At 33.4% G+C, this 16,421-nt stretch overlaps 2 protein-coding genes across 2 annotated transcripts; both read left to right on the plus strand.

Moving 5' to 3' along the window:
- The first annotated feature begins 928 nt into the window (after positions 1-928).
- On the plus strand, positions 929-7,312 carry LOC123897677 (QWRF motif-containing protein 3-like). The gene is made up of 8 exons (XM_045948401.1): positions 929-2,036; positions 2,282-2,401; positions 2,675-2,791; positions 2,968-3,057; positions 3,235-3,342; positions 3,452-3,512; positions 4,907-5,305; positions 6,387-7,312. Exons 1-8 carry the CDS (start codon positions 1,026-1,028, stop codon positions 6,899-6,901), a joined length of 2,421 nt encoding a protein of 806 aa, XP_045804357.1. The 5' UTR covers positions 929-1,025; the 3' UTR covers positions 6,902-7,312.
- A 5,476-nt stretch (positions 7,313-12,788) lies between these two features.
- On the plus strand, positions 12,789-15,942 carry LOC123897676 (glutamate formimidoyltransferase-like). Its single transcript, XM_045948400.1, has 3 exons — positions 12,789-13,224; positions 14,448-14,859; positions 14,955-15,942. Exons 1-3 carry the CDS (start codon positions 13,201-13,203, stop codon positions 15,473-15,475), a joined length of 957 nt encoding a protein of 318 aa, XP_045804356.1. The 5' UTR covers positions 12,789-13,200; the 3' UTR covers positions 15,476-15,942.
- The last annotated feature ends 479 nt before the right edge of the window (positions 15,943-16,421 follow it).

Consider the following 16,421-nt stretch of genomic DNA (forward strand, 5'->3'; position numbering starts at 1 on the left):
TATTACCAAGAGTAAAAAAAAGGTATATATAAGTTTGGTTGGTAGTTATAGTGATATGGAGGATCCGAGGTTAAAATTGCGGATTTTTTACTTCATATTTAAAATATCAATAGACTGTCCGTGTAAGCTTAGTTGATAGGGACATTACATTATAGATGCAGGAGCCGAGACTCGAACTCGGGTATCGTATTTATTTACCTTAAAGGTGCGTTTGGTTGACTAAAAAAATAGAAGACCGGACTAGACAATTTATGTTGTACTCTGTTTAATTTAGAAACTGGTTATGAGATTGAACAAAATATATATTAAGGATAATACAAAAACAATAATTTTTGTCCCTCCCTGAACCACGAGACAACTTTTTTTTCCATAGTATAACTATAAAAAAATATCAAAATATCCATTTTATTTTCGATATTATATCCCTCTATCTCTCCCATACAGTTGTGTATTTTTCCTATAATATCTTGTTCTGTCTGATACTACTTTGTCCGGTATTTACTGTTTTGCGAATCAAACACATCAAGAATGTATTTCTAGCACTATGACCAACAAAAAAAAATGTCAAAATATGGTTAGTAAATATATTATTGCTAAAATAGTGCAATTAAACTTAAATGTCAATAGACTATTTTACTAGTATATAATCTCTTTCTTGCTTAAAAAAAATTCTCTTTCTGAAATTCTAACCCTTATTTTCTCTAACGATTGAAACCCTACTCTCATTCTATGTGAATGTCTGTCAACAATTTTAACTCTGCAGAAATTTCAAACAAATGGCAGGTATACATTGAACAAGTTTCACCCCTCAAATCAGAGGAAACCAAATGCTTCCATTTGTATTGTACACTCCACGAGAATAAATAACACAAAAAGGGTACTATCATAATTTCATTCATTGCCGGCTAAATTCTTCTTTATTCATATTTATACATAAATTTTACCGCTTCAACTCTCAACTGTTACATAACAGCAACAACACCAACAGACTCCAATCTTCCTGTAGAGGATCAAATACGTCTCCGATGAAGGCGCAAAACACTTCACCGGTGAAACATCGTCATCACAGAAACCGCGAAGTGATCACTTCGCGGTTTCTTCCCTCTCCTTCAACCTCCTCCATAGAATCCACTGAATTTCATTCCCCTTCCTCCGTCATACGAAAATCATCCATTCGGAGTTCAGACGAGGATAACAGCAACAATAGAAGACACAGAATAACCGAAGAGAAAGATTCTGTTTTACGCCGTCAACTCTGGCCTTCTTCGGCGAAAAATAACAACTCCGGCACACTTGCTGATCACATCACAGAAGACAGAATCATAGAACAGAATGAGAAAAACAAACACAACAACAATAAAACTAGTCTCAATCTATCACAAAAGAGTTATAGAAGATTTGAAAATAATGAAACTAGAGAAATCGGTGGTTCTGCAAGATACACAGGAAAACTCACTTCTCCTTCTTCTTCTTCAATGAAGAAGCTAAATACTAATAATGGTTCTGTCATTGTTCCGGGAAGATTTTCATTAGATGAAAATGCTAAATTATTCAAGAGAAACTCAAGCTTAACTAGCTCTGTTGATACTGAATCGAACGATGAGGGTTTGGTTTCTCCGGCAAGAAAGTTAGTAGTGGAAGTTCCTCCAAGGTTGATGAATGATGCAACATTGAGAAGGGCTAGAAGAGGAACGTCGGATTCTAATATTGGGAATTTAAGCGGTGATTCGTTGAAAACAATGATGAAGAGGACTAATTCGATTACAGGATATAAGAGTTCGAAATCTCAATGGGCTTTGTCGCCTGGTAGGTCAGACTTTTTGAGCCCTGTGAAGGCGAAAGGAGTTGAAAAACTCCTCAATTTTGGTTTAGATTTCTTCAAGAGTAAGAAATCTCTTGGACTTAATTCGCCGGTTGGTTTTGGAAACAATGAAGATGTTCATAAGCTTCGTTTGTTTGATAATCGTTTGATTCAATGGCGATATGTAAATGCTAAATCACAAGTTGTGAATGCAAACATTTCTCACCAGGCTCAGGTACATATACGTTATAAGTTGTTTTCATAAGTTATCTCGAGAGTTTATGGAAATAAAATGAAACTAGATTATACAATATGTCATCATAAGTTAAGCTCGTTAAAACAAAGTTTGTCTTAAAGTTTATATGCTATAAGACAAGATAATATGTAAATAAGCTAATTCCAAAGCATCTTTAAGTCTATTTTCTTTATGTAATAATGAGAAATTGAATTAACATATTCTTGGTTTATGAATACTTTTAGAACAATTTGATATGTGTTTGGGATGGTCTCACGAAGTTCAGAAATTCTGTTATGAAAAAGAAGATTCAACTTGCCAAAGAAAAGCTTGAAATGAAGATAGCTTTCATATTGTATTATCAAGTAAGTGGTGAACTTAATTTAATTAAGATCTACCAAATTTGTTATTTATTGTAATGAATTCATTCTCATGAAGCACTGACACTCCTCGGATTAGGCGTGTCTCGGTGTCGGACACGCGTCGGTGTCGGACGCTGATATGACCCCAACACTTATGCTTACATTGAATTATGTCATTCTTTCAAATTATTATCTGTGTCGATGTGTTAGTGTCATGTCCGGTATCCATGTCTGTGTCCATGCTTCATATCTTAACTGATGTATTTTTTTTTGCAGTTGAAGTTATTGGAAGCTTGGGGAGGCTTGGAAAGGCAGCATGTATCAACAATTACTGCTACCAAAGAGTGTTTGCATTCTGCTGTGTGCAGAGTTCCTCTTTTGGAAGGTGCAAAGGTACATTGACACTTCCTAAGCATGTTAGTCGTTAAAACTGAGTAAACCACCAAATTCGTCTCTGATTTTATAAAGCGCTTTCAAACATGTTCATGAGATTACGAATATTTCAAAATTTACCTAAGTGATCATGATAGGGATGGTGCATTAACTGAACTTTTATGCTTAACTTACAGGTAGATGTACAATTTACATCGATTGCAATTCGTCTGGCCTCTGATCTCACTGCTTCCATTAAGCCAATATTAACTTCTTTTTCACCTGCAGTAAGTTTGGTTACACTAGACAATTTTATTATCTACAGTTGTGTTATTTCCACTAGACAATTTTCGCGACAACTTTTAAGTGGTTAATGTAGTTCAAATAGATGATTAACATTAACCACTCCAAAAATCTAGAATCTATGAGGACTGCATTCATATGGAAAATTTCTCTGTGAACAGGTTGACAAGACTGCTGCAATAGTATCAGAATTGGCAAAAGTTGTTGCACAAGAGAAGCAACTCTTAGAAGAGTTTTATGAGCTCTTACATACTATATCTATCTTTGAGGTATAGTATAGTACAGTACTTGTTATTGCTTGTATTCTTGTTAGACATAAAATCCTTTTACTTATTTAGACAATTATATGTTGATTTTTATGATTATATATGTTGGCAGCTTCAAGAAAGAAGTATAAAGTGCAACCTGATTCAATTTGAAGGCTGGCAAAGGAAATATCAACAGAAGCAATAACTACTAGAGATTACTGCTTCATATCATAGGTTGACAAACAGAAATATAGATTGACATATGTTGCTAATATTGCAAGTTTGCTAACTATAACATGTAGGATTAGTTTGTTATTTCAATGTGCATTCCTTGGTTTTTATTTCTCCATTTTTCTGAGAAATATTTATTAAATATCAATACAAGTGGCGACGCCTTATTAGTTGGAATACATTGGTCACAGAAAAGGAATGATATCGAAGCTGGCTTGTCTGCACTTATTTTTTGGATTTTATGACAGTGTGTGTTGAAGAATGTCTGTGATCTATATAAAGAAATATTGGCACTGCTTGTGTTGTAGTTTTGGTGATGTAAGTGGAGTATCATATCATAAAGAACATATGAACTAGATTGGTCTTTTGGCCATGCAATAATTTGAGGTTGATAGTTTGTATTTCCTTATGTGTAGCACTAAAAGCATGAGTGCGTCACCGGTCATAGCCTTGATCACAATACCAATTTATCAAAGTTGCAACAGACCAAATAAAAATTTTATTGTCTTCTAATAAGTCCAGCGTCAACCACCATTGAACCAACTAATGTTACCTAAATATATTTTTTTTGTTAACAATGAAACTGAAGATCACCGAGTATCCCTCACCACTAGATCAAATCTATTCAATTACTTAAAACATTTTTCAGTTGAATTTAATTTATATGTACCGTCGGTGTAAAGTTATTTTGCACATGCGTCCAATAATATACTGTTACATCATGTATGGTAATAAAAAGCACATGATGTGTCACATTCATTAAACGATGTGGCAACGCATGTGTAAAAAAAAATTACACTGACGGTGCACAACGATTAAACTCTTATGGGTTTGGGTATCATTCTTCATTTAGTGCATCATCCATTTGATGCTGTTGATTGTATAAATTCATGACAAGTGGCAAATTTTATTTTTAATGGTTTGTCATCACGATTTATTTCAAGAACAGAATAGAGAAACAGAATCTACAACCGTAACTGTAACAGTACGGCAGTGCTACGGCGAAGCGGGGAACCGTATGGCGGCGATGTGGCGGAGCCAGGTGATTCGATGAAACTTCATCGATCCTGAAACTGAAACGTTATTCTTCTTTTTTTTTTTTTTTTTTTGAGTTGGTGAAAATAATAATATGGTATGAATGATTTTACTCTGAGATCCAATGGTTGTAAAACTTGCTCCATTGTGGACCACATAGGTTGATACTCCATCATTGCTTTCACCTAGATAAGGTTTTGTTTGTTCATCATTTTGTGGTGTGAAAGGGATTAAGGTAAATGCTTTATGGTACTGTTGTCTGATTCCACAATACTGAAACAGCTTCATTGTATAATTAGTTTTTTACAAAGTGAAAAAAAAAAAATGTTGAAAACCATTCTAGGTTGCTGCAAAGTATATATATCAGAAAGCAGAAACAAGAGTGCATTGGAATCAATTGAAAAAGCTGCTAAGTTTTTTCCATTAGCACCAATAATTAACAAGTTTGAAGATGTGACTTACAATAGAGTTGGTTACACTCTTGTCTCTGAGTTTGTTTCAGTGCCTAATAATGAAGAATCATGTCATTTGACAAATGCTGTGTTGGCTATGGTGAAAACTGCATTTGATACTATTGATTTTGAGGTTCATAGTGGAACTCATCCTAGACTTGGAGTTGTTGATCATATATGTTTTCATCCTTTGGTTGATGCTTCATTGGGTGATGCAGCTAGAACTGCAAGGTATTTAGCCACTCACATGGGTTCTAATCTGCAAGGTTAGTATTAGCATGGTTTTGTGTTTGTTTGGTTCTGCGTTGACGAAATTGATTTTGGTTAAAAGTTAATTGAATGTGAATTTATTTATGTTTAGATGAACTTAGGTTAGGGGAAAATATATTTTTAAGAGGGTTGGCTTGGTCATTCAAAAAGGGTCAGCGTTGCGGCATGTTGTCTGTTTGTCTTTCATTCATGTGTGATTGTCCTATGATTATTAAATACATATTATATGGATCGCTATTGTTTTTGTGTGTAGATGTAGCTGCCACTTTTAACAAATTTTAGAATTGATTCTAAGTTAACTTAGACACAAGAAATCTTTGCTTTTAGTTAGAACTGATTTTGGGGATAGAATCAATTTTGAGGATAGAAGCCAAACATAACAAATTTGCGGCTAAAATTAAAACACGTTGACTAACCAAAAGTAATTCTCAAAGTTTCAAACGTGGAACCAAATATATTGGTAGCTCACATTTAGCACAAAAGGTGCCAAATATAAAAGTTTGTGTTATGTATTAACTTAGCATAGAGTGAACTCTTTCATCAGAACTCTAGGCCTTTTGTTGGGTTGCAACTGATATATCTAATGAATAATTCACGTAAACAACAAAAATCAAGCATTAGTTGATTTTGCTTTTCAGGACCAAAATCACTATCTCCCTTAATGTCACATTAAAATCTGCACTGTCATTCCCTGGTTGCGAGAAAGAAAGGAGGGAATTGCCCGACCAAAATATGAACCCTGAATTCATTATGCTAACAGGATGATGTTAGAAGTTGAACAATATTATCTTAATGAGTTCATCATATCGTACATAGATTACTATACAAGGAAAATAACCTCTTCACTTTTATCAGTTTATGAAGTAATAGAGCTTTTGAACCTCATTATTCTATTTGATTGTTGGATTTTTATTATGTCTTCGTGTTAATTTCTTCTTAACTCCAAGGTTTATTTTGTTGGTTATGTCCATGTTTGCACGTGATTATTTTCATAATTATGATTTTATATTGATTATGAAACTGTCTATTAGTACATGTTGATCATATTTCTAAATAGTTCAAATGCACATCATGCAGTTCCTACTTTCTTATACGGAGCAGCACACGAAGAAGGGATGAAACTTGATTCAATCAGAAGAACATTTGGTTATTTCAAGCCAAATTCTAACGAAAACCAATGGATTGGTGTGCCAAAATCAGACACTTTGCCACTGAAACCATATAGTGGTCCATCTCAAGTGACTCCAGCAAAAGGTGTTGTGGTCATTGGAGCAACCAATTGGGTTGATAACTATAATGTCCCTCTATTATCTTCCGATATTAGCGCTGTTCGTAGAATCGCAAAACGTATTAGTGGAAGAAATGGTGGACTCGCTTCGGTACAGGCCATGGCACTTACACATGGTGAAGGTATCATTGAAGTAGCTTGTAATTTGTTGGATCCAAAGAATGTTGGTGGTGAAAGAGTACAACAAGAAATTGAGAACCTTGCAAGGGAAGAAGGTATTTCTGTGGAGAAGGGATACTACACAGATTTTTCACAGGAAGATATTGTTAAAAGTTACTTCAAGCTGTTTAAAGAGAGAATTTGATGTGGAAAAATTACTTTTTCATGCCCCGAGAAGGTTTTTGCTATCTGGTGAATTTTCATTCCAAATGTCAAATTGGCCTTCCTTACTTTATATACATCGTCAATGTAAAAAGTTTTTACACTGTCTGATCATCATATATATTTGACTTTTATCATAACCACTTCTAAAATCACAATTGATCGTGCCTAGGAGAATTGCTTGTTTGGCAATTGATTTTTGTTTTTTGTGTGTTTATCAAAGATGGAATAGTGCAGTGGTTGGTTTAAGTTTGTATTGTTCTAGGTTTAATTTGTGTAAATTAAAATAAGCATAACCAGCTAAGAAGATCCAATTCAGTGGATTAACTCTTTCAATTCTATTGGCTTTATGTGTTGGGTAAGTAATAAAAAAATGAGGCAAAAAGTAAGGACAGAATGATCTTTGCTGAGAGATGTATTTAGAGTGAAGAATGACACACCAATCTAAGTATGAGAAAACTTTTAAATTGAGTGAACACTAAAAAGTTGTATTTTCCTCGCTCCAAGTTTAGGTGGGTTGGATTTCGAAGGTATAATAGTCTCAAGGTTCAAAGAGTTTAGTTGAGTAGTGTTTTAGGAGTTCACCAGAGCCTCAAGGTTCAAAGAATTTAGGTGAGTGGGGTTTCAGGAGCTCACAAAGAGCCTCAAAGTTCAAAGAGTACTTATAGATTATCTGCCAAAGAGATCCTTACACCGGAAGTAGGAGTTAAACCAACATTTTTGCAGGGTATGTGATGATCTCTCGTCAAATGTAGTTTTTAGAGTCTTTTTAATTAAGTTTTAGTTTATTTTTATTAGTTTAATTTTTGTTTTAGTTTCAATTTGAATAAATTGTGATTTTTAAGTTCATAAGTCAATTGATTTTTTATGCTTCTAATTTCTTTACTAATCAGCCATTTCGTCTAGTTTTTGTCTTATGTGATTGGTTCAGTTAAATAGGTCATCGGTTAGCGGAAGACTACCGCTAAAGTTGCTTGGAAATTATTGACATATTGCCTTAACGGTGGAAGGGTGCAACTATATGGACCATGAGAAGAAGAAAATTTCATTGGCCTTTTGGTGGCCTATGCCTTTGTGACACGTGGGAGGAGCTTAAAATCTTCTTAAGCATTAGAAAGAAATTAAATCAATATACATGTGAGGAGAATATAAGCAGGCCTTACTTGTTGGCCCAAGAAACGTGGAGGAAATAGGTTTTACCATCTAATCTGACGCAGACGGAGAAAAGAAAAAAGCAATCACGCACGCAGACGAGGCTTCACCTTTGAATAGCAGTTTCTTTGTGTTGGCTTTGTACGCATTCAACTACAATTTTATGTGTAATTCTTTATTCTCTATTATCTCTAATTGATATTATGAGTAGCTAATTTCTCAATTGTTAGGGATGAGTAAACCTAGATGACTATTCTTATTTTATGATTTGATTTATGATTATTGAAGAATTCTATTGATTATTTTTCTTATATCTGTGCTTAATGCTTTTATCGATTGATCACCGTTAAATTGATTTACGATTCATATTGTGATACGGGAGTTGAATTTATGAATGCTTTGATATAAGAAATTCTTGCCTTTGTAATTTAGGAATAGATGCAAACCCTTGAAACCAATTTAGAATTCTTGTTCATTCATGCTTAATTCTAATCTTAAATTCACTAAGGAATTAGGAATTATTTTAGAATTAACGACTCTGTCACTAAGGAATTAGGGCACGAATACTTTAGGGAATTCGGTAATAGTTTGATAAATACCTTCAATAGTCATAATCAAGTCACTACATTAAAATAGTAGTCTAGTGAAACTCATCCCTGACATTTTTATTATTATCAAATACAAAGTAATTTTCGTTGTTATTATTATTATTGCTATTGCAACCAATCAAACTGAAACCTTTTGTTCAATCGAGTAAAAATCACAATTCAACAGTATAACGCGATCCTTGAGTTCGACACTCGGTCTTACCGTTTTAAATATATTACTTGCACGATTTCGTACACTTGCGAAAATCGCCATCAAGTTTTTGGCGCCGTTGCCGGGGATTGCCAAATCATTGTTGAATTTTAATTTTTGCTTAATTGGAATTTTTTGCTCTGCAACAAAATTATAGTTTTTCTTTTATTTTTTTATTTTTGTTCTATTTTTGTTTTACTTGTTGAAATTACTAATGTTGCGTGCTAGTGGTGTCTTTCTTCTTTGTTTGAGATAATTATCCACCATATAGCATGAAAGACTTTGATGATTCTGTCCTACAACAAATATTGGAAGAACTTGACACTTGTCTTCTAACTGCTCAATGTCGTATACTTGAGGGACAAATCACGAGAGATGAACTTGATCAAGAGCTTCTTCAGGTGCGATTTGTTAAGGATGATTTCTATGATGAAGAATATAGGGATGATATTGTTGATTATAATGTCCCACCACAAGAAGAGGAGGAGTGTTACATGAAAAAGATCAATTGGGAACAAATGTTACCTCCTCAAGTGTTACCGAAAGATTCATATGACAAGAACTCTCACATCAAAGATGTTTTGATTGAATTCATGAATATTAATCAAGGTTCAATTGACAAATTTGAAAGCCAATGCGAAAGGTTATATGAAAAAATAGTGGAATTTGAAAAGATGAATGAGAAGTTGGAGATTGGAGATAACCTCATTGATGTGAAAAAGAAAGATGAGGAGGAAGAATTAATAAAAGTTGAGGATGATCTAGTTTGGAAGGAAACTCAAAAGTCTCAACTTTTGAGAAGTGAATATGTCGAACAAGAAATTTCTCAACATAAAAACATTCCTAAATTTTTTTTTAGCAACAAGGTTGAGAAAAAAGATGAGATTGATGAAGTTCTGGATGCCATTTATGCTTTGTTCATTAATTTCCACTTGAAAAAGTTATGGAAGAAACATCATCTATATCTCAAGTTCATGGAGTTCCTACCCAACAAAATGAAGAAGAAGGATGATGTGTTCTTTGTGTCTTATATGCCACCTTAATAGTGGTTGAGGCGTCAAGCTAATGACGTTAAAGAAGCGCTGCATGGGAGGCAACCCATGAGAGGTAACTTAGCTTTATTTCAATTTCATTTTCTTATTTTTATGTCAATTTTGAAATTTTCTTTTGAGTCGGAATAAATACTTTTGAGAGAGTTTGTCACTTCCCGAATTTAATCTGTTTGAAATATTAATTTTCTTGTGTGGTTTGATTTTGAACATTGGACTTGATTGAACTGTTAGTTTGTCTCTATCTTAGAAGAAATTGTTAGCTTGCACAATTGATTGCTTTTTTGATTATATTAGTCTGCCGATGATTTTGATGGAATAATATCTTTTGTTTGACATGATGCCAAATGCTCTTATTTCTCTCTATTATCCCAACTGTGAGCTTTTGAGCCTAAACACTTGGAATTTTTTCTTGATGTGTGAATTGTCCAGACATGTGTTTTTACTTCAGAACTTGCATTTATTCTTAACGGCATTGCATATGATTTTTGCATTACACTGAGGCATGTTTGTTTGGTACCTTGAGCCTTTTCTGACCACCTTATGAATAATATTATCCTTTGCTAAACCCCTTTGAGCCTGATACCCTTTTATTGTGTTACTGAGCCACATTACAAGCCAAAGACCGAAAAAAAAAAATTATCCACCTTACTTGGAGTTAGTTAGGGACTTCTCATTGAGTTTTGGTAAAATTTTAAGTTTGGGGTTGCTCATGGGATAGCAACCTTTAAGTTTGGGGTGACAATTGAAAGAAGAATAAATGGTTTTGGGAAGAAGAGAGCAAACACAAAAAAAAAATTGAAGAACTGTGAAAGAGAAACAAAAAGAAAAAAGAAAAAAAAAGAGAATTGAAAAAAAAAAAAAAAATCAAAGAAAGAAAGAAAAGAAAAGAAAAAGCCAAAAATATGCATTTAATTTTTTGTGCTAAAGGTTGTGATTAGACAACAGTTCTCTAAGCTCTCAAGTTTTATCTTATTAAAGGTTTTGATGTGAATTGTAAGAAGTGGATACATTGAGATAGTCTATCTAACTCCAAGTCTTTAGCTTACTATCCAAAAATATCCCACCTTCACCTAAGCCCCGTTATAACCCGAAAAGTCCTCTGAAAGTGTATGCATAATTATATTGTGATTGCTGTATAGAATTCTTTCAAGACTATGGTAGGAGGATGCATGATCTAGGATTTGAGTGATATTCTTAACCCTTAAACACTTGAGAGAATTTGGTGAGATTGTGTGAAGAGAGAGATTTGAACCTGATGGATAAGTGTTGAATGAATTGCATTGCGTTCCTGATTGATTGTTTGTAGATGAAAGTGATCTTGAGTATGATGTTTTTGCTTGTTGACATGTTTGCTAATATTGATTATGAAGATAGATTGACAGGAAAGTTTCGTCATGTGTTTGAAGCTGAATTGCACTCTCACTTTTTGAAGCTTTGTTCCTCGAGGACAAGTAACAGATTAAGTTTGGGGTTGTGATGATCTCTCGTCAAATGTAGTTTTTAGAGTCTTTTTAATTAAGTTTTAGTTTATTTTTATTAGTTTAATTTTTGTTTTAGTTTCAATTTGAATAAATTGTGATTTTTAAGTTCATAAGTCAATTGATTTTTTATGCTTCTAATTTCTTTACTAATCAGCCATTTCGTCTAGTTTTTGTCTTATGTGATTGGTTCAGTTAAATAGGTCATCGGTTAGCGGAAGACTACCGCTAAAGTTGCTTGGAAATTATTGACATATTGCCTTAACGGTGGAAGGGTGCAACTATATGGACCATGAGAAGAAGAAAATTTCATTGGCCTTTTGGTGGCCTATGCCTTTGTGACACGTGGGAGGAGCTTAAAATCTTCTTAAGCATTAGAAAGAAATTAAATCAATATACATGTGAGGAGAATATAAGCAGGCCTTACTTGTTGGCCCAAGAAACGTGGAGGAAATAGGTTTTACCATCTAATCTGACGCAGACGGAGAAAAGAAAAAAGCAATCACGCACGCAGACGAGGCTTCACCTTTGAATAGCAGTTTCTTTGTGTTGGCTTTGTACGCATTCAACTACAATTTTATGTGTAATTCTTTATTCTCTATTATCTCTAATTGATATTATGAGTAGCTAATTTCTCAATTGTTAGGGATGAGTAAACCTAGATGACTATTCTTATTTTATGATTTGATTTATGATTATTGAAGAATTCTATTGATTATTTTTCTTATATCTGTGCTTAATGCTTTTATCGATTGATCACCGTTAAATTGATTTACGATTCATATTGTGATACGGGAGTTGAATTTATGAATGCTTTGATATAAGAAATTCTTGCCTTTGTAATTTAGGAATAGATGCAAACCCTTGAAACCAATTTAGAATTCTTGTTCATTCATGCTTAATTCTAATCTTAAATTCACTAAGGAATTAGGAATTATTTTAGAATTAACGACTCTGTCACTAAGGAATTAGGGCACGAATACTTTAGGGAATTCGGTAATAGTTTGATAAATACCTTCAATAGTCATAATCAAGTCACTACATTAAAATAGTAGTCTAGTGAAACTCATCCCTGACATTTTTATTATTATCAAATACAAAGTAATTTTCGTTGTTATTATTATTATTGCTATTGCAACCAATCAAACTGAAACCTTTTGTTCAATCGAGTAAAAATCACAATTCAACAGTATAACGCGATCCTTGAGTTCGACACTCGGTCTTACCGTTTTAAATATATTACTTGCACGATTTCGTACACTTGCGAAAATCGCCATCAGTATGAGTCAACTTCTTATCAACCGAATCGACCTCTAATAATTGAGATGCGAAACTTGATTCTTCAATCATACAAGTCTTGTGATAGTATTATTGTACTAGACAAATCACTTTTCATAATCAAATTGTTAGGTTGTAGTTTATTACTTTTATAGATTATCCATTGATCTTTCATTCATTTGTTTCTGTTATAAATCCCATAATTAGTGGTCATACAATAAAAACTATACTTTGGAGAAGCAACACACAATTCATGTTTTCTTTTATATAGTAATATAGTATATATCATATAATATAATAATCCAATTTATACTTTTGGAAGCAACTTCTTGTTTTCTTCTTGATAATAATGTTGTGACGTGGCGCCACGTGGGGACATGGCCAGCATGATATTGATATATTTAATTGGACTGTAGTACTATATAATAAAAATGAAAATGATATATAGTTCCATTTATTAAGTAACTCGTGAACACAGAGATATTGCAGTTGGAGTGGAGGATCATCATCATCATCAATTCATCATGGCTTTCAATTATACTACTGAGGTCAGAAAATCTCTTTCATTATCTTTTTCTTTATCTCTAATTAGTGATGTTAATTAACATTAGACCATAGTATAGTATGTATATATAGATAAAACTAATTAGTTACTGCTATGGTAACAATTCTATTGATTATTAAGCTTTAAAAGAAGGTAAAGGAACCATGAAAAAGAGAGCAAGTGGTATTGTTTATGTTCTAGTGTTCTTGTTTCAGCAATATTAGACCTTCAAGTTTTTTACTTCAATCATGTTCTTGTTTGAATAATGTATATTTTCTTTTTATTTTTTAATCATTTATCTTCTAGGAACTACTTCAATATCTGCCCAAAAAAGTCACGTGTGTTAGGAATTGTGGATAAGACTAAGTCCTCAATAATGTTAGTGGTACAAATTTTATTATTTTTAGATAATAAATAGAAATAATAGCAATTGACAATTTGACAGTGACTCATATGGTGTAGGGTATACCCCTTCTAGGGTATACTCCTTGGAGTATAAGGATGATAAAGGAAATTGTACTATAGATATCCTGGGCAAAATTACTTTTGTAGTCCATTAACTTAATTTTAAATGACAATTTAGATCTTTATCTTTTTTTAACGTCATTTTAATAATTTTTTTATGTTCGAATATGAATTTTAAGTTTCAAATTCATAATTTTTTATTTTCTCTAAGCGCTTTCAATTCATAAATATATATTATGCCCCAAAAGAAAACTATAGATTTGAAGATTAAAAAACCATATGCAAACATGAAAAAGGATTAGAATGATGTAAAACGAAGATAAGGACTAAATTGTTATATGAAATTAAGGGACTATAGGAGTAATTTTGCCGTAGTGTAATACATGAAAAAAAATTAACATCCAACTAATTATGCCAAATGTTGAACCTATCTTGACATCCACAACATCTGTTTAATTAGTGTAATAATAATGACATTTAAATTTTCATGCTGCATAAATTTCTTTTTAAGGACAAATGTTGATACTGTAGCTAGAATTATATCTTAACTCGTTTACCTTGACCATTAAGTCAACCTTATAACTCTTATACATTAATTTTTATTCATTAAATTAGTTAAGGTTTCATTTTGTTGGTTATTTCAGCAAAAGAAGAGAGAATGGTAGTAAATTTTGTATATGCTAAAAACAGCTTGTGCTATATATGTGTTGTCTTATTTCTACTTCAATGGAACAAACTTTCACTCTCTAACTATTTGTGTAGGAGCAAAAGAAAACTGTAGACCAATCCATGTTACTGTGCTGCAAGTTCTTTATCTCGGAAGGACGTAACATTGCTACTCTTGATGCAATTGAACGAGCTGCTAGGTCGAATCTAGAAACTGTCATTGTGAACAAATTTCATGATAGAACTTACAACAGGGCAAGGTACAACCTCGTATCGTATGTTTTGCATGACTGCACAGGAAATGCCATATACAGCCCCCTGCAACAAACTGTTGTGGCCATGGCTGAGGCTGCATTCAATGCAATCAACCTTGAATTTCATGATGGGGCTCACCCCCGCTTAGGAGCAGTTGATGACATTGTTTTCCATCCACTTGCTTGTGCATCATTGGACGATGCAGCGTGGTTGGCGAAATCTGTGGCAGCGGATATTGGCAACCAATTCAATGGTAAGTCTTAAAGGACTTAATTCATGAAATGTAATACATCGATGCATCAATGTTTTACACTTACACTGAATTGTTTGTAATCTGTGAATATGCAGTACCTGTATTTCTTTATGCTGCTGCACACCCAACAGGGAAACAACTCGATGCAATAAGGCGAGAACTCGGATATTATCGGCCTAATTCCATTGGAAACCAATGGGCAGGGTGGACTATGCCTGATATTCTACCTCAAACACCAGATGAAGGGCCTATTGTTGTTACAAGATCCAGAGGCATTTCAATGATTGGTGCACAATCTTGGGTCACGCTCTACAACATACCACTATTGTCGACCGATGTATCAGCAGCAAGAAGGATTGCAAGGAAGGTTAGTGCTCGTGGTGGAGGGCTTCCTACGGTGCAGACACTCGGGATTGTTTGTGAGGATTCAACTGAAATAGCTTGCATGTTGTTGGAGCCTAATCGGGTTGGAGCTGATAGGGTGCAGAATTTGGTTGAGATATTGGCAGCACAAGAAGGATTAGATGTAGAAAAAGGATACTATACTGACTTATCTCCGGAAATGATAGTAGAACAGTACATGAACCTGATCTCTGCTAAAAAATCATCACCATAACAGTGAAGGTATCATTGAAGTAACTTGTATTTTGTTGGATCCAAAGAATGTTGGTGGTGAAAGAGTACACCAAGAATTTGAGAACCTTGCAAGGGAAGAAAGTATTTCTATGGAGAAGGGGATACTACGCAGATTTTTCACAGGAAGAAATTGTTAAAAGTTACATAAACTGTTTGAAGAGAGAATTTGATGTGGAAAAATTACTTTTTGCCATCCGGTGAATTTTCATTCCAATTTCAAATTGGCCTTAATTTATATACACTGTCAGTGTAACTTTTTACATTCGCAATCAATCATCATGTTTGATCATCAAGAATATTTGACTTCTATGCTAATTATTTCTAAAATCATATACATGATTGGTTGTAATGTGCCGACGGTGTAAATGTCACAACCATTGATATATTAGGCATATTGTTCTCCACTAAACATGTTTGATCATCAAGAATATTAGGCATATTGCTTAACATTTTTTGTCTGTTATATATAAACTAACCAAACATCATCTATTTAATTATATGTTATTGTATGTTGTTTTCCCCCATTGATCATCTTTATCCAGCTCAACATGGCAAACTTTATCCCATAGACAAAACTAGGTCTGCTATGCAAAACCAAATTAGTCATCATCAATAAATAACCAAAGAAACCTCTGATCTTATTTAACAGTTTAGGTGATTGTGCCTAGGAACATTGCTGGTTTGGCAATTGATTTTTGTTTTTTGTTTGTTTATCAAAGATTGAATAGTGCAGTGATTGGTATAAGTTTGTATTGTTATAGGTTTAATTTGTGTTAATTAAAATAAGCATAACCAGCTAAAAAAATCCAATTCAGTGGATTAACCCTCTCAATTCTGTGGGCTTACGTGTTGAGTAAGTAATAAAAAAATATGAAAAAAGTAAAATGGAAACAAACTTTTTTAAGCGTTTATTGATCAGGAACACA

Source organism: Trifolium pratense, linkage group LG7 (genome assembly GCF_020283565.1).
Source record: "Trifolium pratense cultivar HEN17-A07 linkage group LG7, ARS_RC_1.1, whole genome shotgun sequence".
Taxonomy (NCBI): Eukaryota; Viridiplantae; Streptophyta; class Magnoliopsida; order Fabales; family Fabaceae; genus Trifolium; species Trifolium pratense.